Below are 23,462 nucleotides of genomic sequence, written 5' to 3'. Positions count from 1 at the left end.
ATGGTTGATTGATGCTTTTGAACAATATAGGCCTATAACTAAATACAAAATGTTATCAACATGCCAGGCTAGCAATTCATAATGGTACGGTGTTGCCATATGGCAACATACACATTTTAACATTTTTTTTATTATTTAATGATCAAGTACAGTGCAATAAACTACAGAATAATGAACTTAACTCGCCTTTTATTGAATATATATTTTTTACCAGTTGAAAAATGTCATTAAAACACTTTTTTTAGCTGTTTTTGAGGAGTCAATTGTTGAGGCTCCTCCCTGTGAAGATGTCTGCAGAAAAGGGGTTCAAAATAGCCTCCAGAAAGTCATGTGACAGATTTAAACACTGCTATTGGTTTACTTAGAACCCCACCTCTCTTTTAATGCATTGCATCATAACTGGATATGTATTGTCTATGAGTAGAAGGCTTAAAATGGGTTTGTTGCCAAATGGCAACGTCGTACCATAGAGGGATATATATATATAAAAATCTCATATGATTTAAATCTAATAAACCAGGGTGATTAGTAGGGGCCAAACATTGTGGCCTGAAATAGACTCCCTTTTGTGTAGATTTCTGATGGAGCCACCTTTAAACTCACTTCAAAACCTCAATAAATGCCCCCCTGACCACTTAAACAGAATTATGAACAATTTGGATGGTATTACAAAAATAAACCATTTTCCTCTTTTGTAAACATAACTACCATCTACCCACGTTGTTGTGCAGTCTGCGTCCAAAACGCTGGAGGTTCGGAGGAGGGCAGAGCAACGTGTCGCTGCCTCTCAGCTTTTAGCTGCTCCAACATATCAGGCCTTTGCCTGATGTTGTAAGATGGGCTCTCCCGCAGTCATCGTCCGGCAGCTTGCTCCCAGGTCTAAGCGGACTTGACCACCTCGCCTACGCCCCAGAGCACAACCTCAGTGCGATGTGTGTCCCTCCTCCGGTCAGCTCAAAAGACGTCATGAGAACAAGACTGTCGACACTAATAAAGCTGCACAAACGCTGCTTTTTTTTTTTAGTTTTTTCATATCAGTGGGATTCACTGAAACTCTGTGATGTAAAACAGTTAAATGTGAGGCACGATCCCAGTAAATACATTCAGATTTCTTTAAGAAACTGAATGAAGACGAAGCTGAAATTCTTGTTGTTGGTGCAATTAGTCGGATACATAAAGTCTGTTCACACCCGTCTTCAAACACAGTGAGCAAGTCGGAGACCTCTGTGTTGATATGCGTATTACCACTGTTGCCAAAGTGCTTCCTGCCACCTAAAAATATGTCTAAAGTTAGAAAATTTGATCTCAAAATGACTGAAAAGGTGATTAATGCATTCATATCATGCAGGTTGGACCACTGTGAGGCTCTATTTGCAGGATTATTCAGACGATCATAAGGACGCCTTCACTCATTCAGGATGCAGCAGCCAGAGTTCTTACACAAACACGGGAATTTGAACATATCACTGCAGTCCCTCCACTGCCTACCTGTTCGATACAGAATCACCTTTAAAATGCTCTTATTAGTCCATGAAGCACGCAACGGTTTGACCCCCCCAAAGCATTCAAAACTAAACACAGTATTCATGTTCTCATAAGCCTACGAGCTGTGTGAATGTGAACCTGTGCTGTAATTTATTATTCGTGTTCTCACATACTTTCTATGTTCAGAACATTGGGTTCACAGCTTATGCATGATGTTGCTGGTTGTCATTTTGAGTGATTCATTTGTTTAGTTTTTAGGCAGAAAAATAATAACTGTATAATACTTGCTAAAAATATTACATCTAAAAAGAAAAGAAACTAATTGAGGTTTTATCAGGTTTTAATAGGTTCCGCTATAGCCAACTATCCTTTGTGTTTGAGTTAGTGGTTTGTTTTAAACAACTAATCCAAAGACATTTGTCAAAGTTTTTTTTTATGAGCCAAACGGTTAAAATGTAGAGATGAAAGCTAAGATGGCCGTGTTTGCAGCCCTTTGCTTTTTCACTGTGTACATCATTATTTCTTTATTACAGATTTTTTTTTTTTTTCTTTTTGTGAGAATGCTGCTTAAGCATTGAAGTTTAATTACTCCTGCATACTTTTACCAATTTTGGTCTCAAAACGTTCAGCTCCTTTGGGAGATTTATGGTGTTATTTCTGGTATTTCTCACTTTTATACTTTTTAAAAGTCAGCAGTGACACACTGATCATTTTCAGCTTTTTCTGATTTAAATTTTTTCTAACAAATTCCTCTAACGTTTATACAGTTACATATATACATATACAACTTACAGAAACAAATTATACATCAAAATGAATGAAAATATGTCCTCTTCCTCTTCAGCCAATGTAACTACCAAAAAGCTAATATTTACAGAATTTCAGCTATGAGCCTCAAAGCGAGAGAAACTTTTAACATTCTCTCACTAGCTCCAAAGGAAAGTTTGGTCTGACACAGCAGACAGCTTCAAGTGCGTTCAACTCGCTGCCGTTTCAAAATCTTTCACTCCATTGAAATAAAAACTACATTACCGCGTTCCTCTAACCCTTCTGGTGCTGACGGTCTTAAAATTATTGTGTCAAATCTCCATTTTACTTGTACATAAATGTGATTCTACCTTTTCACACTGATGGACACTGCTTTGAACTGATTCCTACCACGTAAGCCAATGTCACTCTGAGGTGTCACACAGTGTGACATTGGCTGCTTTGAATTAAACCATTTCTTTCTTTCTTCTCTATGTGTTTCTCTGTTTCCCATTTAAGATCAGTGTTCTGATGGTCCATTTTGACCTTTTTGATGAGAACTGTTCATCTCTGTGTTGAAATGCTCTTCAGCTGTCACTTCTGCACTTTTAAAATTCAATTTAAGGTTTCAATTAAACTGGCATATACTTTCCATTTCACCCTTTATAGAAGGATTTAGCAAAATTGACAGACTTTTTTTATTCTGCTTGAAATCCTTTTGTTGTTTTTAACCCCTTCAGCTTTTCTTTGCCGACACTTCTGCCATTTTTTTCAGCCATTTAAACAATTCTGCTTCAAAACGTTTCACTAATTCCTTTTTCAACTTCAAATTCCTTCAAGCAATACCTCAGCAACAGTTTGTACTGCTAAAATGGAACTATTTTCAGCTTCTTTTTTTTTTTTTAGCACGGTCAGCTAACCCCGTTCAGCTGATAAGCATTGTCACTGCTGTTTCGCAGGAACGGCTTTTTGTAGTTTCATTTCCACTCTCCTGTTTCCAGGAGCTAATCACTCATCTATCCATCTGTTTTTTTTTTTTCTCTGTCGTCAGGTCGAGTCGGCACTCCTCACTTCATGGCCCCAGAGGTAGTCAAGAGGGAGCCGTACGGGAAACCTGTGGATGTGTGGGGATGTGGAGTCATCCTCTTCATACTCCTTTCTGGCTGCCTGCCTTTCTATGGCACCAAAGAGCGCTTGTTTGAGGCCATCATTAAGGGGAAATACAAGGTAGAGCTGACCGACTGAATGTCCTCCCAGTCTGTCAGCGGACATGTTCAGCGTGTTCATAAACGCATCAGAACTTTGCTCTTTAGCTGAAACTAAACTCTTCTTTGTCACTGTTTCAATATTTTCCATTTGCCAGGATTTTCTTCTTTTTTCTTCACCATGGCAACAACAAGCCACACGTTTTTGAATGCGTCTGTCCTCCTGCTTGTGCTTTTCCAGATGAACCCGCGCCAGTGGGCCCACATCTCAGAGAGCGCCAAGGATCTGGTCAGACGTATGTTGATGCTCGACCCTGCTGAGAGAATCACAGTCTACGAGGCCCTGAACCACCCCTGGCTGAAGGCAGGATCACACACACACACACACACACACACACACACACACACACACACACACACACACACACACACAGCTTGTAATATTGCAGGCTCTTACTTAAGATGTTGCCAGTTTTGTTTTTTTTCCGTAGAAGCTTCACTTTTTGAATTCATAGATGATCTTTAAACCAAGAAACAGGCTTTCAGTCTCAGTTGAACATGTCGCGTTTTACTTGATAAAACTTTTGCAGGTCAGAGTCTCATTTAATTTATTGGTGATGATCAAAACGCACGTTGTTTGCCTGGAACAACCGCTCTGCTTTATTCTCTGTTTTTGGGCTCATGTGTTTACATTTGTGTATCTGATTTCAACAACTGTAGGAAAGGGACAGGTATGCCTACAAGATCCACCTGCCTGAAACGGTGGAACAGCTGAGGAAGTTCAATGCCAGGAGGAAACTGAAGGTCAGCACCGTTGATGTTAGATTAGGCTCCAGTGCCAGATGCAGCGTTTTTATGCTATAAGAGGAAGTGCCACCTTGTCCCACAAAGCAGCTGTTTCCTTTACCCAGACTAATGTCTTGGCAAATGTTTCAAGAGTCTCAACTCTTAGAGATTTAGTGTAACAACAATGATCTCCCTACTTTGCATCCCAGGGTGCAGTGCTGGCTGCTGTGTCCAGCCACAAGTTTAATTCCTACTATGGCGACCCTCCTGAAGAGCTCCACGATTTCTCAGAGGACCCAACCTCCTCGGGTAAGTCCCACAGCAGGACACGGTCCTGTTACTACCTTTTGCATGGCGTAACCTACACTAAAATGATGGACAATAAAGTATTGTGGTCATGAAAATGGCATCGCTTGATTACAGTCTTATTATTGGAATGTAATTGATAGTGGAACCAATTGATTGATAAATGGATCCAGTTCTCCCTGCACATCAACAAAGATCTGCAGCATGTTGGGGCATCCAGTTTCTGAGCTGGCATCTTATTGTCAGACCAGCTGTCTGTGTCGTACTTCCTCTGTTTAAATTAAGACAGATGTTGCCTAACAGCCTCACTTCCCTGTCACTGCCTCAGACTTTCATTTCCTGAGATAAGAGGTCTGCAGGCAGTCCCTTCCAACACGTATCGGCGTATTGAACTCTCATTGTGTCCTTGCTGTAAAATGACCTGTATGTTAGTCAGAGGAATCGGCTCAGCTTTTCATGCCTCAGCTCCTGCAGCCAGATAAACCTACAGTATCCTGTACGTCTGCTCTGCTGAGGCTGACGGTCTCTAACAGCCCCTACTTCCTGGTGACTGGTTTATTTTTGCAGGGCTCCAGACATGTTGTCGGTCATCGACTTCAGTGCAGTAGATCCCTGCGGCAGCTTGGCAGATTGTTCAGATTCGGCCGCCCTTTCTTCACTTTCTCCTGTCAGCCCTCGTCCCTTCTCACACTGCTGCCCCTCTTGACTTTTTCTTCCTATTCTTACTCACTTTAAGATGTTAAACTATATTTGCTGCAAACCTTCTTTAATCTCAGCCTCTCTGTCTTTTGTGGTGTTTTTCTTTTGCCTGGCTGCCTCTAGGACTGCTAGCTGCTGAGAGTACGTATCCCCCTCCCCACCCATAGTTTTTGATGTGTGATCTCACCTCGACATCACTTGCTTTGTAGCTGCAATTTTACTCTTGTTATTGAATGATGCGGGTACTAATCCTCCATCCCTCTGTCTCCCCCTGTCTTCTCTCCTGTCTCCCTTTTGAGAAATTTGATGAGTTTGCTTTTGTTCCAAATGCCGCCCCTTTGACCTGTAAAGAAGATTTTCTGTTTACATGCATTTTCATCCCGGAAGCTTTGGAACCCAGATTAACTAGATGTATTGATTATTAGCTTGCAAGATGAGCAAAATGAAAAACGGAGGCAAAGAGGACAAGATGCTTGTTTTCTTCAGTGTCCTGAGAAGCAATGGGATTATCTATCATAATCAGGGCTCTGCTAGAGCGGTTCTTCAGTAGAGCACACGGCATGCTGTTAATCACTTGTTGCTTTAAGTTCGGTAGGAATACACAATATTACAGGTTATTGTAAACATTCTGGCTCACAACAAAGTAAGCTTCAAGTCCACAAAGGTTTAAACGTATCTAGATGTGCAAATTTAGCAGTTATTAACTTCTTTGAATTTTACGTTTTATCCGTCACCATTTGTGCAAATATAGTTACTTTAATAGCTGCGGTTAGTATCCCACATTGAAGTAGTGTAATGCATGTAAGCAGACACACGAAAAGGTTTTCCTAAAGCTATTGCCATCTTAATACGCATGTTCTCTTCCCTGCTGTATGTCTTTGATGTCCCACCGTAACAGTAATAGAAGTCTCATGTGCTCTTTTCTAAAAGCTCCACGTTGGCCCAGCATTACACATATTTGTAAAAGGGATTATTTTCTCTTCATCCATTTCTCTTATGTTTTTCTATGGGTTCTGTCATAAGTTTAAATACAAACTGGGCAAAGTTGTGGTCCACTCTGTTCTAAAGCAAAGCCTTTTTTTAATGTAGATATATATCAATAAGTTAAACGGGACAGACTTGATTAAATTTATTTGTAAAAGATTCAAGGGCTGACTTGGTTTGGCTGTGGAGGGAAAGCTCCCGTTGCCATCTGCTACCATGTATACTTTATGTGGTAACTAAGAATCAGCTTGTGAGTTGAAATGTACGACCGCATTCCATCTTGAAATGACGGCTCCTACAGAAAGAGACCACACAGCACCGTTCTTCAACTTTCTCTTACATCACCAACGGGTTTCTTTGACCTGGAGGAAACAAATGTTTTAGGCCATTTCTCAAATTAAGGTCTTTCCTTTCATTCTTTTCACTATATATATTTAAACTTTTTTGTATACTGCCCATAACCCGCCACTCTACATTGTGACTATCTAAAGTGCCTTTCCTCTGATGTTGTATTGATGCCATGTACTGCTGTTTCTCTGGTTTTGCTGCATGTGTGGGCGATGCAGCAGGTACTTTGGGGTTAAATAGTTTTGTGTGTTTCAGTGTTTAGTGTTGTGACCCATCTCATTGTTTTTTTGTATGTGTTTGTCATGTGTGTGTCATTTCTTGTTTTTGCCTGTTTATAGATGTGTCACAGGTCTTGTGTCTGTGTTGTGGCTCATCTGTCACATTCAGCGTTTGCCTTCTTTGTAGCATCGAATGCTTGTGAGGATTGCTCGGCGTACTTGTGAATGTTTTTGTGTGCTTGCCACTCGCTCTATGTGTGAGTGTAAACCTGATCTGTGTGTGTTTACAGGGGCAGTTTCACAGGTTTTGGATAGCTTAGAAGAGATTCATGCGTTGACAGACTGCAGTGAGAAAGACATGGACTTTCTGCACAGTGTCTTCCAGGATCAACACCTTCACACCCTGTTAGATGTGAGTTAACCAAGAAGTCTTCCTCTGTAATACCAAACATGTCCAGTAGGTGGCAGGACCAACCTGGAATCAACCGCATGTTTAAGTAATGTATTTGTAATACTGAATTGTTTGGGTTTTACATCCATATCAGATGTTTATTTATTTGTTGTTTCAGCTTTATGACAAAATCAACACCAGGTCGTCCCCTCAGATTAGGAATCCTCCAAGTGACGGAGTCCAGAGAGCCAAAGAGGTGAGAACTCAGCTGCTGATGTTCAAATGCTGAAAATAATAGAAGGGACACGCATTCTCGATGTCTGAGTTTGGCTTGAGAGTATGCTATACATAAAGAACTTCTTTCTTTTGTCTTTTTCCCTGCGCAGGTACTGGAAACCATCTCCTGTTACCCAGAGAACATGGAGGCCAAGGAGCTCAGGAGGATCCTCACACAGCCACACTTCATGGTGGGAAATGAAAGAAATACATGCGCTCTTAATGTGGGGAAAACACTGCCTTGCAGGGCATATGCGGCTATCTTATTGGTGTGAGTGGTTGCAACCCATGGTGTCAGAAGCAGGCTTCTTTTGACAATCCACATAACTCCCTGGGCCACAAAGCTGCTTAGCACCTGAGCTCTGCGAGCCCCCAGGCAGGAATAGACACGTTCAGGAGAAAAGAGAGCAGAGACAGAAGCATAAGAGCAGCAGGGAAAGCTCAAGCTGTCCAAACTACATAGAGAGTGGATATATTTTAATACTAAAACATGAGAATCTATGCGTTCATCCGCTGAGTGTAGCGTCTGAGAGGAACAGATGGAGGGAACGCTGTGGACAGACTTGGAAACTGAACATTGAGACAGAAGAAATCACTGTCTTGAAAAGGTACAACCGCAGTGAGTAGCTTATTCTTTTCTGTTGCGCTGTGTAGATGTACTCATTTGATTAATTGTCAGTTATTCTGTACAGCAGTGAAGTGAGTGTTACTCAGCTGATTTGGAGGCACAAGGTGTTTCCCTCTGCTGATTCAGTGTGTGACACTTAAAGGTGCTGTCGCGCCTGGGATTTGGTAACAATCCAATTAGCTTTTGGTGCTCTCTGAGCTGACCGGCCGGCTTTTACCGCCGCTGCTGGCAGAACGGGTGTGAAGGATTAACAAGAAGAATAAAGAGTGATGTTTTTCACACAGAGTGGGATTAGTTGATAGTCATCAGTGGGTAGCTTCATGGAAGTTCTGAATGCAGAAGTGTGTGACATCTTCTTTTGGAGTGAGCATCACTTTATTTCAAAATCCCTCACGGGATTGTTCTAGTTTTGCAGTCTGCTGCGTTTTAATGTAACGATTCAGTGTCGAACGTTTATCAGTTCATTGGCGTTTCTTGCAAAGGCCTGTAAACGGAATGTAACAGCTGAGCTACTCTGCCATTTGTCAAAAGGCTTTAGTCCCTGTTGTTCAGTGTCTGACTGTCACACAGCATCAGTGTTGCCCTGCGCACATGTGATCATTTGGAAAGCTCAGCCTCTGGATGTGTTTTGTGAGGCTGCCGTGTGTCAGTGACACGGCTAGTGTCCAGAGAGGATTAATGTAAGCCACACTCTTTTTGACACTGGCATCGTCAACACACTCAGTGACGCCACGTTTTCCATCCCTTTACTTTCCTATTGACTCATAGCCTCTTTTTTTTTTTTTATATCATATCATTTCTAGGTTTGATTTAACTGCTTCAGTAAAGGCACCCACACAAACAACGGTTACTTAAAAAAGACGTCGGACTTGCAGTACAGTACTTGGCAGTTGTTTAATAGTCTTTACACTTATGACGGTCTGTGCCAATGCAGGCTTTACTGCAGACCCACGATGTGGTGGCCCACGAGGTGTACAGTGACGAGGCGTTGAGGGTGACTCCACCACCCACTTCACCATACCTGAATGGAGACTCCCCAGACAGCACCAACGGAGACATGGACCTGGAGAATGTGACCAGGGTTCGGCTGGTCCAGTTTCAGAAGAACACCGACGAGCCCATGGTGAGCAGGCAGAGAGCACGTTGCAGATTGCTGAATTCACAGAGCTGCAGCTACCACTTGTTTGTCTGTGTTGCTGCTGTTAAGATTCATAGCTTCCAAGCCAGATGGTAGAAAACATTGTTTTTGTGAGGAAAAAAGGGGGCTGTGCCCACTCTGGCAGCCCAGAGCTGGGCACATATGGATCTGATAAATAAGTGACAATTGCAGTGATTTGATGCAGGACCAAATGACTATTGAACAGTTTCCCATAGCACTTAAAAGCCAGATGTTAGCTGTTTTATTTCTTTCTTTATGTTTTAATAAGTAAGTAGGGGTCTATACGTGAATTGGAATTTGTCACAGCAATAATATTGTTATGAATAAGATAACTTGTCAGGTTTTAATATTTAGGTGCTCCTTCAAGAGCCGTTTACCGGCCAGATGCTGATCTTCCCACCAGTCACAGCCTGGCATCTGCACACTACAATATGGATAAATTAATGCACAAACGGATAACATCAAGGTAGCGGTTGTAATAATCTGATATCCTCCTGTCCCACTCTCTTGTAGGGCATCACTCTTAAAATGAATGACCTGAACCACTGTATCGTGGCCCGCATCATGCACGGTGGAATGATTCATCGACAAGGTATCATGTCTGGATTAAAAGTGGATTAACCATAGCGTTATATAGTTTCCATTTGGATCAGATGCAGTTTAATAAATTCATACTATGATTGTACTGTTATACTGGAGTGGCTACTGGAAATATTAATTAGTTATTTCTCCACCTCAGGGACTCTGCACGTAGGAGATGAGATCCGAGAGATTAATAGCATCAGCGTTGCTAATCAGACAGTAGAACAGCTACAGAAGATGTTGGTACGTGGCACAATTCAGACTCCCTCCTCTTTGAATTTAGACTGTGACACGTATGGGCTGTATTTTCCGGAGTATAAGTTTCACTTTGTTGGTCCTGCAACTTATATATCAAAATATATATAATTTAACATGTTTTGAAATGCTAATTCATACTGACTGACATGAACCAAGGAGTAAACATTGCCATCTCCAGCTGGAAGAGGACACTCTAGGCTTGTGACAACTATATGCTGCTCCTGTACCAATGAACTGAAACATTAGCCGCAGGTAGTAAAAAATGTGGAGCATATGCAACGCATCCGTCTCTCCATCAGAGCACAGGCACTGGTGTGTCAGAAACTGCCAACAGACTTCCAAGCCAAGGTGGACAGTTTCCGTGAGTTCATTGAAAAGCAGGTAATGGAACACAATGTGTCACATTATCAACAAGGACGAGGTCTGTTCTTGGATTTAGTGAAATAAATGTGACTTATAGTCCGGAAAATACAGTAGCTTAAAAGTGTGCAGCAGTGGTCTTGCAGACTTTATTTGTAATTATGTCACCTCAGTTATTAAGGAATGTACCTTTAACTCCACAGAGGGAGATGAGGGGTAGCATCACTTTCAAGATTGTACCCAGTTACCGGTCCCAGTCGATGTCTTGCGAGGTATTGAATCATTGATGCATGCATTGATGCATTTGTTTTTGCCCATGTCCTGTGGGGGTAGTAAACTGGTGATTTATGAATGATCTTTTGCAGAAAGAGTCTCCAGATTTGTCTCAACAGTCACCTGCAAATGGCCACGCTAGTGTCACCAGCTCCATTCTGGTACGTCTGTGCCTCGCCTCACTTTCACACAGTACATTATTTTAGTCATGGGTTCTGTTTATTACATTTTAACACACAACGATGGCACCGGAACAAGAAAAGTTAACAACGACGATGTCATTTCCCCTCAGGACCTGCCATCGACGATCCAGCCCAAAGGCCGGCAGGTGAGATTTTATAGCTGCACTCACGATACCTTTCAGGTTGCTACATGCATGTGTGTAAAAGCACTCCTTCCTTTGTCATTCTTTGTCTCGTTTCCATCAAGTAGTTGTCCTCAGCGTGTCTTACCTGAAGCCAACAGCAGTCAGAGTGCTCTCAGTTTTGGAGAATCAGTGTGGAATTGGTTCTCAGCAAACATTATAAAGTGAACAGTTTGGAAATAGTGAATATAACATTTGCTTGAATCCCTATAAAATGTTACAAGTTTGAGTTGTTTCTAGATGGCTTGGCTCACCCATCAGCAATCCTTGCAGCTTCTCTGAATTGAGAGCACTGACTGCTGTCTCCTGCAGTACAGACACAGACTCCAACCCCACTTTGGGGGGGGTCCTTATCATTAGAGAAGAAGTAAGTTAAATTTATGTGTTGCATGGTGTCTTTGGTCCAACATCACACAAGCACGAGTATAAACTGCAGAACAGACATTTAGCTCCTGATTACGGGTCCCTCATCACTCTCCCCGTTTATGCACCCCAACATTTTCTGCTGCATGATATCTGTGTGTGTGTGTGATGCTCTCAACCCCATAGATCTCCAGACCTGCTATCAAGGACAAATTGTCCAGCAAGGTAAGCTGTATCTAAGTGGATCCCTTAGTAGAAGTAGATCCCCAACTCCTCCCATCCCATAAGGCAAAGTTTGATCCCTCACTGTAGTGTTGTTGAGATCCCATGTCGGCTATCTAAGCTTACTCCTCATACTCTTGTCAGTGGTCCTAAAATAAGCACAGGCCACTGATGATTAGAAAACACCTGCAGGCCCAAAAAAAAAAAAAAAAAAAAAAAAAGCAGCTTGCTCAGTCATTTTCTTTTCCCCCTGTTCATCAGTTTGTCCGTGCATTTCCTGCTTGGGCTTATGTATTCCTGACCTTACCATTAATGGGCAAACAAGCGGCACATTTCTATCAAGCCAGTCTCTTCTCACATGGGCAGCTTGGCTGATCACATTGTCCCCTGGCTGCAAGATAATTTTCTTTTGCCACCGTATCAGTACCTAATAGATTATTTTTTTTATCTCAATGTCCTGTACCTCCAGATTTATGTACGCGCCCAGTTTGAATATGATCCAGCAAAAGATGACCTCATCCCCTGTAAGGAGGCAGGCATCCGCTTTCGGGTGGGTGACATCATCCAGATAATCTCCAAGGATGACCACAACTGGTGGCAGGGAAAGCTGGAGAACACCAAGAATGCCACGGCGGGCCTCATCCCGTCTCCTGAGCTGCAAGAATGGTGAGTAGAAATGTGAAGTTATAAACGTGCACCAAGACCTTAAAAAAAACAAAAACAATGATGGGTGTGCTTGGAGTGTAAGACACCCCTGACTTGTGGATGTGGTGTTTTCAGGCGAGTGGCATGTATAGCAATGGAAAAGACGAAGCAGGAACAGCAGGCCAGTTGTACCTGGTTTGGAAAGAAGAAGAAACAGTACAAAGACAAATATCTGGCCAAGCACAATGCAGGTAAGCTAACAAACATGGCGTCATACTGATAGTACACAGCTAACCGTGAAGAATTTTGTTTAGTACCGCTAAAGCACTGTTTAGTGTTTTGTATCATGTTTGGAAAGTTTAGTGCTTTCACCACTTAATTAAAAGGAAAAGTTGCCATGTATAAGTGACTCCTACTTGGAGCTGTAGTAAAGTGTGTGGAGGGGATAATGTCATTGCTGCACCTGTGTAATGAATAGAAGTGATCCGGTAAGAGTTAATGTTGCATGTTTGTTGCGTTTTTCCTTCCGATTGCCCTTTTCTACTGCAGCCTTGTTTTTCAGTGACTAACGTGTTATGGTGTTTTTAGTTGAATTTGTCTTTTATGGTCTTTTTTTTTTATTATTAACCCTTCCGCTCCCACCCTTTGTCCATATTTCATGCTCTCTCTTACCCAATGACATGGCTGCATGTAAGTAACTCAAAGCTGGCTTCCAGCTTATGTGTTTTTTTGCTTTCATCTTTAATACTTTCTTCTAATATATCCTTGACTTTTGAATGACAGCTAGTTTGTTTATGGTAATGTAATTCATATTGAGGATTGATTCTGTCTGACCAAGGTTGGCGTAAATTAGGTGTTTTTAATGCTGTCTTGGGGCATTAGGCCTTCATTATGGCTGCTCAGTGCTTATTTGAACCAGCAGTTGGTTTACATTGTAGCATCATATAAATAATCCATCTGTAAATATTAAAGCCCATCTAAGAATTCATGGATTAACTTAAACTACAGGGATATAACACTGAAATAAATGTTTGTGTAATCAGCAGGGACATTGCTTGTGTTCCCTGTGATTCTCTGTTAAGTTTGCATTTAGGATGTTTACACTGTTTTGGAATCTGTACGCCAGTTTCTCAGTGGAACACAGCTGAAGTCTGATAATGAACCAAAGTTCATCCTACTTCATGCATGCCATTGAATACTTTAGTAAAGGTTAAGCATAAACCTACAGTGTCACGAAGTATGATGAACTGCAGCAGTTTAAGCCTGATTATTGTTTGGATTTGTGTGCTAACCCAATGCTTGTCCTCTGTTGTGCAGTGTTTGATCAACTAGATCTGGTGACCTATGAGGAAGTGGTCAAACTGCAATCGTTCAAGAGGAAAACGCTGGTTTTGCTGGGTAAGTCACTTTGTAGTGACCCACATTGTGGGTGTGCAGTAGAGCCTGAATGTACACATACAGTTGTAAAGATTATTAAACAGATGCCAAATATAAGTGTAGTATTGCCAAGGAACATAGAGGACCAGAATGGCTTCATGTGAACATATTTTGCACCTAATTGTTCAATATAATAAATAATGTCAGGTTATAGTAGTTGTCTGTATTTGGTGACAGTTGGATAGCTGAACAGAAATTGTCATATGTAGCAAAATATGAGCAACTGTATTATGTCAGGCACAGTGGTTTTACAACAGTTGATTTTACTACTGCTGCCCCTCTCCTCAGCTTAGCTTTTAACCCCTTAACACCTGAATTTATATAGCTGTATATAAAAAAATGTTTTGTGTGTGTTTTAGCCTTTAAGTAGATGGTAAATAATGCTGAGATTATTCATTTCACTTTTGCACAAAAAATAAATAGAAATTTTTTGTATGTTGCAAATTTGCGACAACAGGCATCCTGGTCAATTTGGAGTCAACGGTTACTCCGGCTATGGTTTGTAGCATATATGCGACAATAGGCGTTAAGGGGTTAAGGCTGTTAGAAGCGTATACTTTTCAATACTGAGAGGCATTAATGGACCTGCAGACTGAGCACCCTGTTTACTGTAGCCACCTCTACTTGTCTCCTCTGATTCAGGTGCACATGGAGTTGGCAGGAGGCACATCAAGAACACATTGATTGCCAAACATCCTGATGGCTTTGCGTATCCTATTCCTCGTAAGGACATAACAAAGTTCACACAATATCCAATAACACGAGACCTTTAAATGCTCCCAGATGAGCTGTTGAGCTCAGGCATGAATTATGTGTAAAAAGGCAAAGTAACACATCTACATTATCTTATGCATCCTGCAAACAGCTAATGCAGCATCATCAAGATTTTTGTCTCTCCATTAACTTGTATTGATCTGTTCCCATCTGCGTCTCCTCAGATACAACTCGGCCTCCTAAAAAAGAAGAGGAGAATGGAAAGAACTACTACTTTGTGTCCCATGACCAGATGATGCAGGACATCAGCAACAATGACTACCTGGAATATGGCAGCCATGAGGACGCCATGTACGGAACCAGGTTGGAGACCATCAGGCAGATCCACGTCCAAGGCATGATGTCCATTCTGGATGTTGAGCCACAGGTAATGTCACATTTAAAAGTTAGTTTGTGTGGGGAGGGGCAGATGATGGGAGAAGTGCATAAAAGGATAAAGCACAGTAAAGAGGTTTGCAGCCACACTATACAAGTTGTTGTGAAACGGGTATACTGCCACATGAGAGCTGTTGGGTAATACCTAATACTTAATATGTTAAGATAAAAATCTTCTAGTAAAATTGTGGTTCTCTTTCTAAGCGACATACCTTTGAAAGGTTGATTATAAATCTACTTCAGACCTTGCTTTTGCTTGACTCACCATATCAGGCCAAAATGAAGGAATATTGGAAATGATGCTGCTGCTGTGTTGGACTCTTTATGTAGTGTTTTTTTCCCAGTGATACAGGGACACTCGTCTTGTAGGAATTGTTAGACTGATTCTTTCGCAGCAATGTAGCAACGTGACGTCATGCCACATGCATTGTTTCTGCGTGGAGTTGAGACTGTCTGACTGTACCACCACATAACAGTAAATACTAAGCTGTTATTTTTCCCATTTGTTTTGAAATAATATAGCTCCAATTTCATAAATAAATAAATAATAATAAAGACAATAAATATACATATATAGATCCAATCCCTGATCGGGATGAAACGTCCGATTCTGATCGACTCTGAAACCACGTGATTGGCCCCAATTTCCGATCACATGATCAGATCACAACATCCCTAAATACAACACCTTTGAATACCATGCAATCTTGGGAACTGCACCAGTTAAAATTTACATGATTGTCATATATCACCCACCAAAACAAATCAGACTTTCTAGATCAACTAAACAACTTGCTCTCTTACGTCCCTGAGCATCATAATCCCGTAATGGTCCTTGGTAATATCAATATCCACCTTAACAGTCCTAACTCTTCAGCGTTTCTGTCTATAGCCGCTTTCAGACAGAGCCGTTCCAAGAACGGTCCTCCTCGAATTTCATTCTGATAACTGTCCTTCCCCAGGGGAACTGTTTCAGTCTGCATTCGCACATGAGTCGGGACTGATGCGGCGCAACCGTCTGCCACAGTGACGTGTTACTTTAGCGCCACATTCAACAACAAAACAAAACCTGCGAAAAGTAAGGAGAGAAGAAAAAAACACCACAAAGAAGCCAATGCTAAGGCCACCGTGTTCATGGTCTGCATGATGGTGATGTTAATCATGGACGATCACATCAGGCGTCTAACATGGAGGCTGGAAGAGCTCACAGAGAGAGTCAGGAGACGAAGGATCGAGCGCAGGCCATACCTCTTCGTTTCATGAAGGAAAAAAGGAGAGCAGAGCGCCGCAGACAAAAGAGACGACGTGTAAATTTAACTTATTAAACACGCGCCGGTTGTGTCTGTGTTGTTGTATGAGTAAACATTTCAGCCGTGACAGCATGATAAGGGGCGTAGCTACCGACCACCAAACACCTCCGTCAGATGTGTTCCTATAGAACCCTGAAAAGACCCGACCTCGGAGAAGGAGCTGAAAGGGTTATAGGAACTGAGGGCGATGGTCCCGAGTTCCTGTATGTCCGAATGCAGGAGAAAACGGCCCCGTGGATTAGAAGGTTATAAGAACTGCCAAAGGTTCCTACAGTCCGAATGTGGCTATTAACACACTCATTTCACCTACAACTGGTCTGCAGGCCTCAGACTCACAAAGCTGGCAAAGAGTTTGATCTCATTTTCACAACAAACTTAAACAGAGGCCCAAGGTGTCACACCTCTGTACTTTTCTGAACACTATTTCATTCAATTCACAGCGAGTCTCCCAAGAAAACCCTCTGCTTTCCTTTTACCACAACCTGTCACCCAGCCACTTCTTCTACCTTGTTGCCTACACTCTTCCAACCTCCAACACATTCTCTTCCCTTAATGATGCCACAGAATCCCTCTGCTCTACACTGAGCCCTTGTCTGGATAGTCTATGTCCGCTATCCACTAAACCCACTCGATCATCCCAGTCCCACCCTTGACTTAATGATACCCTCTAGTCGCTGCGCACCAACCTCAGAGCTACCAAAACAAATGGCACAAATCAAAAGATCCTGAAGATCTGTCTTCATTCTCATCCAGTGTCACTGATGCAAAAAAGTCTTTCTACATTGACAACATTCACAGTACTACTGACACCCCTAAACTTTTTTTCTACCTTAAAAACTCTACCTAACCCTCCACTTCCACCACCTGCTACCAATCTCACAGCACGCACCTTTGCCTCATTTTTGTATGACAAAGTGGCAGCCATAAGAAAACAGTTTACCAAACTGACCACACCCAAACCTAAACATGTATGCCACTAACTCGGCATGCAGAACTCTTACTGCATCATTTTCCTCCCCCCTCTCATTGAGAGCTGTGTCTAAACTTCTCACATGTAGCCGTCCTACTACATGCCCACTGGAGCCTGTTCCTACTAATCAATTCCAATCCATTGCTCCTACGGTAACTACAGCAGTCACACGTGAATAATGCTTCACTAACATCGGGCACATTCACACAAGCTCAGGTTACACCACTGCTCAAGAAACCTTGACTATAACTATCGGCCGATCTCTCTCCTACCATTTCTGTCTTAAGACCATTGAAAGGGTCTTTAAGCAGGTCACAGAATACCCCTCACAAAACAACCTCCTTGATACAAACCAATCTGGGTTTAAAAGTGATCACTCCACTGTTCACAGCTGTGACAGAAGCCAGAGCGACAGATAAGTCCTTGGTACTCATCCTGCTCGACTTATCAGCTGCATTTGACACAGTCAACCGCAGCAACCTTTTGTCCATACTCTCTAGCGTTGGCATTGCACAGAGAGCACACTTGTGATTTGAATCGTACATAGGGGTCCCCAAAAGGTTCAGTACTGGGACCTCTTCTCTTCGCCATATACACCACCAGATCATCCGATCACATGGCTTCTCACTAAACCTCTCTAAACCTGAACTGCTCGTCTTCCTAGCCAAACCAACCGTACACCACAGCATCTTCATCCAAACTGAATCCCGTTCTCTTGCTACGTCAGAGGTAGCTACAAACTTGGGTGTCGTGATTGATGACCAACTGATCAAGTTGCCTCCGTCGCTCTATCGTGCCACTTCGTATTGCTAAACATAAGAAAGATCAGGCTATACCTTACCCGCGACTCCACCCAGCTCCAAGTGCCGTCTATGGTCATCTCCCGCCTCGACTACTACAACGCTATCCTAACTGGTCTCCCAGGTTGTACTGTGAAACCTCTGCAGATGATCCAGAATGTGGCGGCGCGTCTGGTCTTCGATAGGCCAAAAACAGCACATGTAACCCCTCTGTTCGTTGAGCTCCACCGGCTACCCATAGCTGCCCGCATCAAATTCAAGTCACTGATGTTAGCCTACAAAGTCCTTAATGGAACGACTCCCATCAATGCTCTCGCAAAGAATAAGGCTCATGTCACAACTCGGTCACTCCAGTCATCAAAGGATTGTTGTCTAGCGGTGCCTACACCACGCTTAAGACGATCCAGACTCTTTTCATGTGTCGTTCCACGATGGTGGAATGACCTACCCAACACTACAAGAACAGGGGCATCCCTGTCTATCTTAAAGAGTTTCTTGAAGACCCAGCTCTTCAGAGAGCATCCCTTACCCAAGCACTTACCCTGTACTTCCCTCTATGCCTGGACTCTATCCCTGTCACCTCTGACAAATTTTTCAGGGGGGGCAATAGTAGCAACAATGACTAAAGTGACCTGTCACAATTTGTTCTTTTTTTTTTTCTGGTCAATTTACATTACCAACACCGCATATAAGCACTAGATTGCAAGATAAAGATTCTCCCTTTAGCTGCATTTGCCAAATATTAGTAGGTAACCAGTTTACCTTCAAATACCTTTGAACATGGAGAGCGATATCTGCTTCACAATGTATTAAGATCGGGACTTGATACAAGTTGAAAACATTAGTAATATTTATTTACAGTATATTTGCATTGATTTTCCATTACAAATAGTTCAAATTTCTGTTGTTAATCAAAGACACCACCAGACTTTCTACATTAATTCAACTATTTATGGAGTAACTCAATTGTTTACACTCGACTTGCGGAACTTGAAAAAGACTAGCGCGTGGTGGCTACGCTAGCTATCTTCACGTTACGCATGACAAAAGCACGTTGGGGCGAGCGAGCCTTCCCGGAACCCTTAGAGATTGTGATGTAACGCCAGAAACTTGGAAAAAAACTAATTTTACATTACAGTCAATGGGAGCAGTTGGGTCAATTTTCAACCTGAAAAAAATTGGTACTTCATGGGGAATGTCCTTACGCTGATTGGACAGTGACAAACAGACCAGATGAAACGGTCTACAACTGTGACAACCACCACAACGCTGTGGGAAAATATGACAGAAAAATAATTCCTCTTTTTTCCCTTTGGTGGTGCGTCGCCCGATCTCCCTTTTGGACAAACCGCCCCCGAGTCTGACCCGATGGTTTCCTTCTATGTTAGCTTATTGTTAGCTTTGACATTAGCTTTAAAGTTAAGTACTCATTTGTAAATCGCTTTGGATAAAAGCCTCAGCTAAATGCATAAACATAATATCTCCTCTGCACTCGAGTAAAAAAAATGCAAATAAACTAAAGAAGTTAATATGGAGCAGAGCTATTAAGATGCACAGAACATAGATCTCTAATCCCTTCTCATTCAATCCCATCATCATCATCGTTACAGATAATTTAATGACAGTTTGGGTGAAAATGTTTTTTTTCCTTCCTACAGGCGCTTAAGATCCTGAGGACAGCAGAGTTTGCTCCCTACGTAGTCTTCATTGCAGCTCCCACCATCACTCCTGGCATAACTGAGGTACAGTTCCAAATATATATATTCCACACATCGATTCACAGTCTACTTTAATTGCATTTACTAACTGATTTCATCTGCACTGGCTTTTTGCATGGCACCAGAATATTAACATTGACTAAACACTAATTATTCTGTGCTTTAGTGACATGACTGACCATACTGTGAAAACCACCCCATTTCCTGTTCTGCTTACCGTTTCTCTTGCTGCACATGTCTTGTTTGCTTTATGCATGTTTGTATTTCCTTTGGCATGCGCATTTTCGTTTGCACGCAAGGTCCCAAAGTGGTGCAAGAAACTGCCTGTAAGTATATATTAAATGGAGTGACTTTAGCACATCTGGCCCCTGTGCTTGTGTCAGTAGCAACTAGCTTAGCTTTAGCCCCTTCCTTTTTTGGATGCTTTCCACTCTCAAACTGTTTTCTCCTCAAGCTTCAACCTCAACCATTTTTTCTTCACGTATCAGCACAATTGTGGAGAAAGCCCCTCATTCTATACACGGTATATCAAAGTCTAAATATAACTTTTCGTCTTTTCCAATCGTAACTACAGGACGACTCTCTTCAGCGGCTTCAGAAGGAATCTGAGATGCTGCAGCAGACCTACGCTCACTATTTTGACCAGACCATCATCAACAATGAGATTGATGACACCATTCGCCTGCTGGAGGAGGCAGTGGACCTGGTGTCCAACACCCCTCAGTGGGTCCCCGTTTCATGGGTCTACTGACATACAATCAACGGCAATTAGCTCATCGCCCACGAGGGTCCCATCTCTAATCTACCACGACATCTGAACTTGGTCAAACTCGAGTCTCTCATCAGATCACATTTGTGTAAATAAACTGTTGTTGAAAAAGAGGGAAATGAAGAAACAATGAACTCACGCCTCATGAAAGTCTTCATCCTGCCCGTAGCCTCTTTTCTCAACAGCCTCAAAGGCGTATCGTTGTGTACATATATACATATATGTGTATATATAAATGATAAAAAAACTAAACTAAGTGAATATAGTTCTGTCCTCATATAGTTGAAGGGTGGGGAGTGGCGGGGCATTGTAGTAGATATTTTGTAATTTTCTTTTGTAATCGATGGATGGATGGATGAAAAATATTGGAAAGGCAATAGTGAGCATGACCATAAAAACTGTCTTATGGGGTTGCCTGTGTGTGTGTGTGTGTGTGCGTGCGTGCGTTGACCTTTAAAAAGGCACTTCTTGTGGTACTCTGTGTCCTCCTCTCCAACGCCCCCGAGTGTCCTCGGCCCCTGTGGAAAACAAGCCGAACTTTGAAGCACATCAGAAACTGCTACAGTGGCGACAAGTTAACTCCCTCAGCTACAAATGCAAGTTTGAGCGAAGCAAAAAGCACAGGAAACTTAGCAGTTTCTTTCTCACTTCCCCACCCTCGGCGCTTTATTTATTTCGCTGGCCCTCTGTGCCTTTCAGTTTGTTGAAGGTGCACACTGCATCTCTCTCTGTTGCCTGCTGTTCTCTGCCCCCTCCCAACCACTGATGGTCTCTGTTTACATCTCAGTTTGCACAAAAATGGACTAAGAAGAAAACGTGCTGCATTCCGTCACCCGTTTTCATCATGTCCGGTTTTTCCCCTCTTCCTCATACACAATATGCTAATCAGCAGGTACTCAAACAATGTTCTGGGGACTAATTCGGATATGAAAAAGCACCGTCGTCAGCTACCAACCATGGCTCCTGAACTACAAGATGAGTGAGGGAAAAAAAAAAAAAAAAAGAAGAAGAAATACTGCTTTATCAGAGCCTCGGGGGAACAAGTCCGTAACACCTATGCACACCCCTGGTTTCTGCCAGACATACCGCCACGACAACGTTTTCTTCTTTCCCAGCAGTGAGCCATGCTTGTTGACACTGAAGTGAATGTTTGTATGGGAGGGTACGGCTTCATGTAGGAGGGACGAATCCAACCCTAGAGCCACAGTTTCAGAACTGTTAACTGTCGTCTTTAAAAATATAAAAAGAGTATTCTTGTTTTGGGGGAGAGAAAATAATTTTGTGTGTAAATGTTTCAATGGTGCGTACGTCATACGAGTGAATTACCAAGAGCCAGTGTATATTAACCCTAAAAAGAAGCTCAGTATGTGACATAACCTTACCATGCTTTACCAAAAGTGGCACAACACTCTCCCACCTGCAGTCGGTTGAAGACAAAACAAATAAAATGAAGAGTTCATGTTTTAAACTGAGGTGCAGCTGCTGTTTTGCCACTTTGAGTAAAGTCTTTTAATTTCAAGTCCTGTGTAAATTACTTCTGCGATGACAAAAGCAGCTCTTCTGTACGAAATGTTGTTCTTTTTTTTGTTATTTCATTTTTAAAGAAAATATATTTCCTTTTACGTGTTTAAAGTAAACTGCCTCGTCTTGCTTTTCCTTTGACACGCAGTAAGCTTGGCCACACAAGTCGACATAGATTCCAATCAACGTAACATTATGCAGCTTTTTAACAGTTTTACAATGCCAAACATTTCTGGAGCAGGTGAACACTGTTCACTGGATCTCTCGGTGATCCTTTTTTAATGAGACGCTCCAACACACGTGACTGTAAATCTATTCTATGTACCCTGTCATAACCACAGGGAAAGTGTGGGGAAGGTCTATTTAAAAAGAATCCCATAATCTCTATCAATAATAAAGTGGGGTATTTATAGCTTCAGCCATAACTCCTGGTTTTACACCAGGCCCAGCTTAAACGGCTACAAAACTGCAGTTAGTGGGGTGGGTTTTGTGAGCCCCCACAAAAGTATTTAACCAGCCCAACATTGAGGCATGGGTATTACATGGGGTTCCAAAACATGACACTCTTTAACTGCCACTAGATGGCACATGTGAACCGTCACTCCAAAAAAGGCAACTGAGGGTATCTGGCAGCAGTTGGGGAGTGTTGCACGTGCACGGCATCAGCGCGCTCAGTGTAAAACCCAGAAATAACAATTTACAGCAACTACTGCCTAGATGCTCATATACACGTAGGAACTTGTGACCCTTTCAAGCTGTATTATACAACACACCTGTGTTCAAACTTTATCCAACAGGATAATGAAGGCTCCTCTGGTCAATTTGGTGCACCGGCACAAACGTACATGCATACATACACGTATGAAAAGGCACATTCACACTGTGACGGTCTTCTCAGATTTTACCATCTTTTCATTCCATTTCTATGCAGCAGTCAGACGACCAAGAAGTTACTGAGACATCTGGGCCTGGTGTCCCCTCTTCCTATAAAACCCTGTCTAACCACAGTACTTCAGATGCATCACTACACTGTTCACTCATCCCCACATGGACAACAAAAACTCTCAGACCTTCACACAACTTTACACAGACGGCGAGAAGCTTCACGAGCCGGGAAACGCTAAACACCCGCTTCTCTTAAATCGTCCCCAGCAGTCCAGCTAAATTTGGAGTCCCAAATCTGCCTTTGGTAACATTAGCATCCTTTGTGCCAAGCAGACCAACATACTCTTAAATTATCTCTTATCAGCTACAATACACAAAGAACCTTGAAATGTAAAGCAGGACCTGGAATCAAGAACTGACCAAATACTCTTTCTCCGTCTAAAAATATCCCAAATCCAGTAGAGACTGACACGACTTCTATCTCACGCTGCCAGAGGAGACTCGTGAGACTTTGCACATGTACCTGCTTATCTCCCTTTTTCATTTCACTTTTTATTAATTTTAGGGTCCATTTTTATGTGTTCATGTTAAATGTGCTTACTAT

General features: G+C 42.2%; 1 protein-coding gene across 9 annotated transcripts in view; it reads left to right on the top strand.

The window, feature by feature from the left end:
• Window positions 1-22,089, top strand: part of LOC142391805 (peripheral plasma membrane protein CASK-like) — a 44,155-nt gene extending 22,066 nt beyond the window's left edge. The window contains exons 7-28 of one of the 9 annotated variants that reach the window (XM_075477887.1): window positions 3,284-3,459; window positions 3,679-3,801; window positions 4,158-4,241; window positions 4,433-4,532; window positions 5,352-5,369; window positions 7,066-7,190; window positions 7,348-7,425; window positions 7,556-7,636; window positions 9,008-9,196; window positions 9,746-9,824; window positions 9,972-10,057; window positions 10,636-10,704; window positions 10,798-10,866; window positions 10,998-11,033; window positions 11,619-11,657; window positions 12,124-12,320; window positions 12,435-12,550; window positions 13,632-13,697; window positions 14,379-14,459; window positions 14,675-14,877; window positions 19,624-19,707; window positions 20,258-22,089. In XM_075477887.1, coding sequence (XP_075334002.1) covers window positions 3,284-3,459; window positions 3,679-3,801; window positions 4,158-4,241; window positions 4,433-4,532; window positions 5,352-5,369; window positions 7,066-7,190; window positions 7,348-7,425; window positions 7,556-7,636; window positions 9,008-9,196; window positions 9,746-9,824; window positions 9,972-10,057; window positions 10,636-10,704; window positions 10,798-10,866; window positions 10,998-11,033; window positions 11,619-11,657; window positions 12,124-12,320; window positions 12,435-12,550; window positions 13,632-13,697; window positions 14,379-14,459; window positions 14,675-14,877; window positions 19,624-19,707; window positions 20,258-20,434 — 2,276 coding nt within the window. In that variant the 3' untranslated portion in view covers window positions 20,435-22,089. Of the gene's footprint in view, window positions 1-3,283; window positions 3,460-3,678; window positions 3,802-4,157; window positions 4,242-4,432; window positions 4,533-5,351; window positions 5,370-7,065; window positions 7,191-7,347; window positions 7,426-7,555; window positions 7,637-9,007; window positions 9,197-9,745; window positions 9,825-9,971; window positions 10,058-10,635; window positions 10,705-10,797; window positions 10,867-10,997; window positions 11,034-11,618; window positions 11,658-12,123; window positions 12,321-12,434; window positions 12,551-13,616; window positions 13,698-14,378; window positions 14,460-14,674; window positions 14,878-19,623; window positions 19,708-20,257 lie in introns of all 9 variants that reach the window. The other 8 variants (XM_075477885.1, XM_075477886.1, XM_075477892.1 and 5 more) reach the window with 8 other exon arrangements.
• The last annotated feature ends 1,373 nt before the right edge of the window (window positions 22,090-23,462 follow it).

Source organism: Odontesthes bonariensis, chromosome 11 (assembly GCF_027942865.1).
Source record: "Odontesthes bonariensis isolate fOdoBon6 chromosome 11, fOdoBon6.hap1, whole genome shotgun sequence".
Lineage (NCBI taxonomy): Eukaryota > Metazoa > Chordata > Actinopteri > Atheriniformes > Atherinopsidae > Odontesthes > Odontesthes bonariensis.
This window is presented reverse-complemented; position numbering and strand designations above follow the sequence as displayed.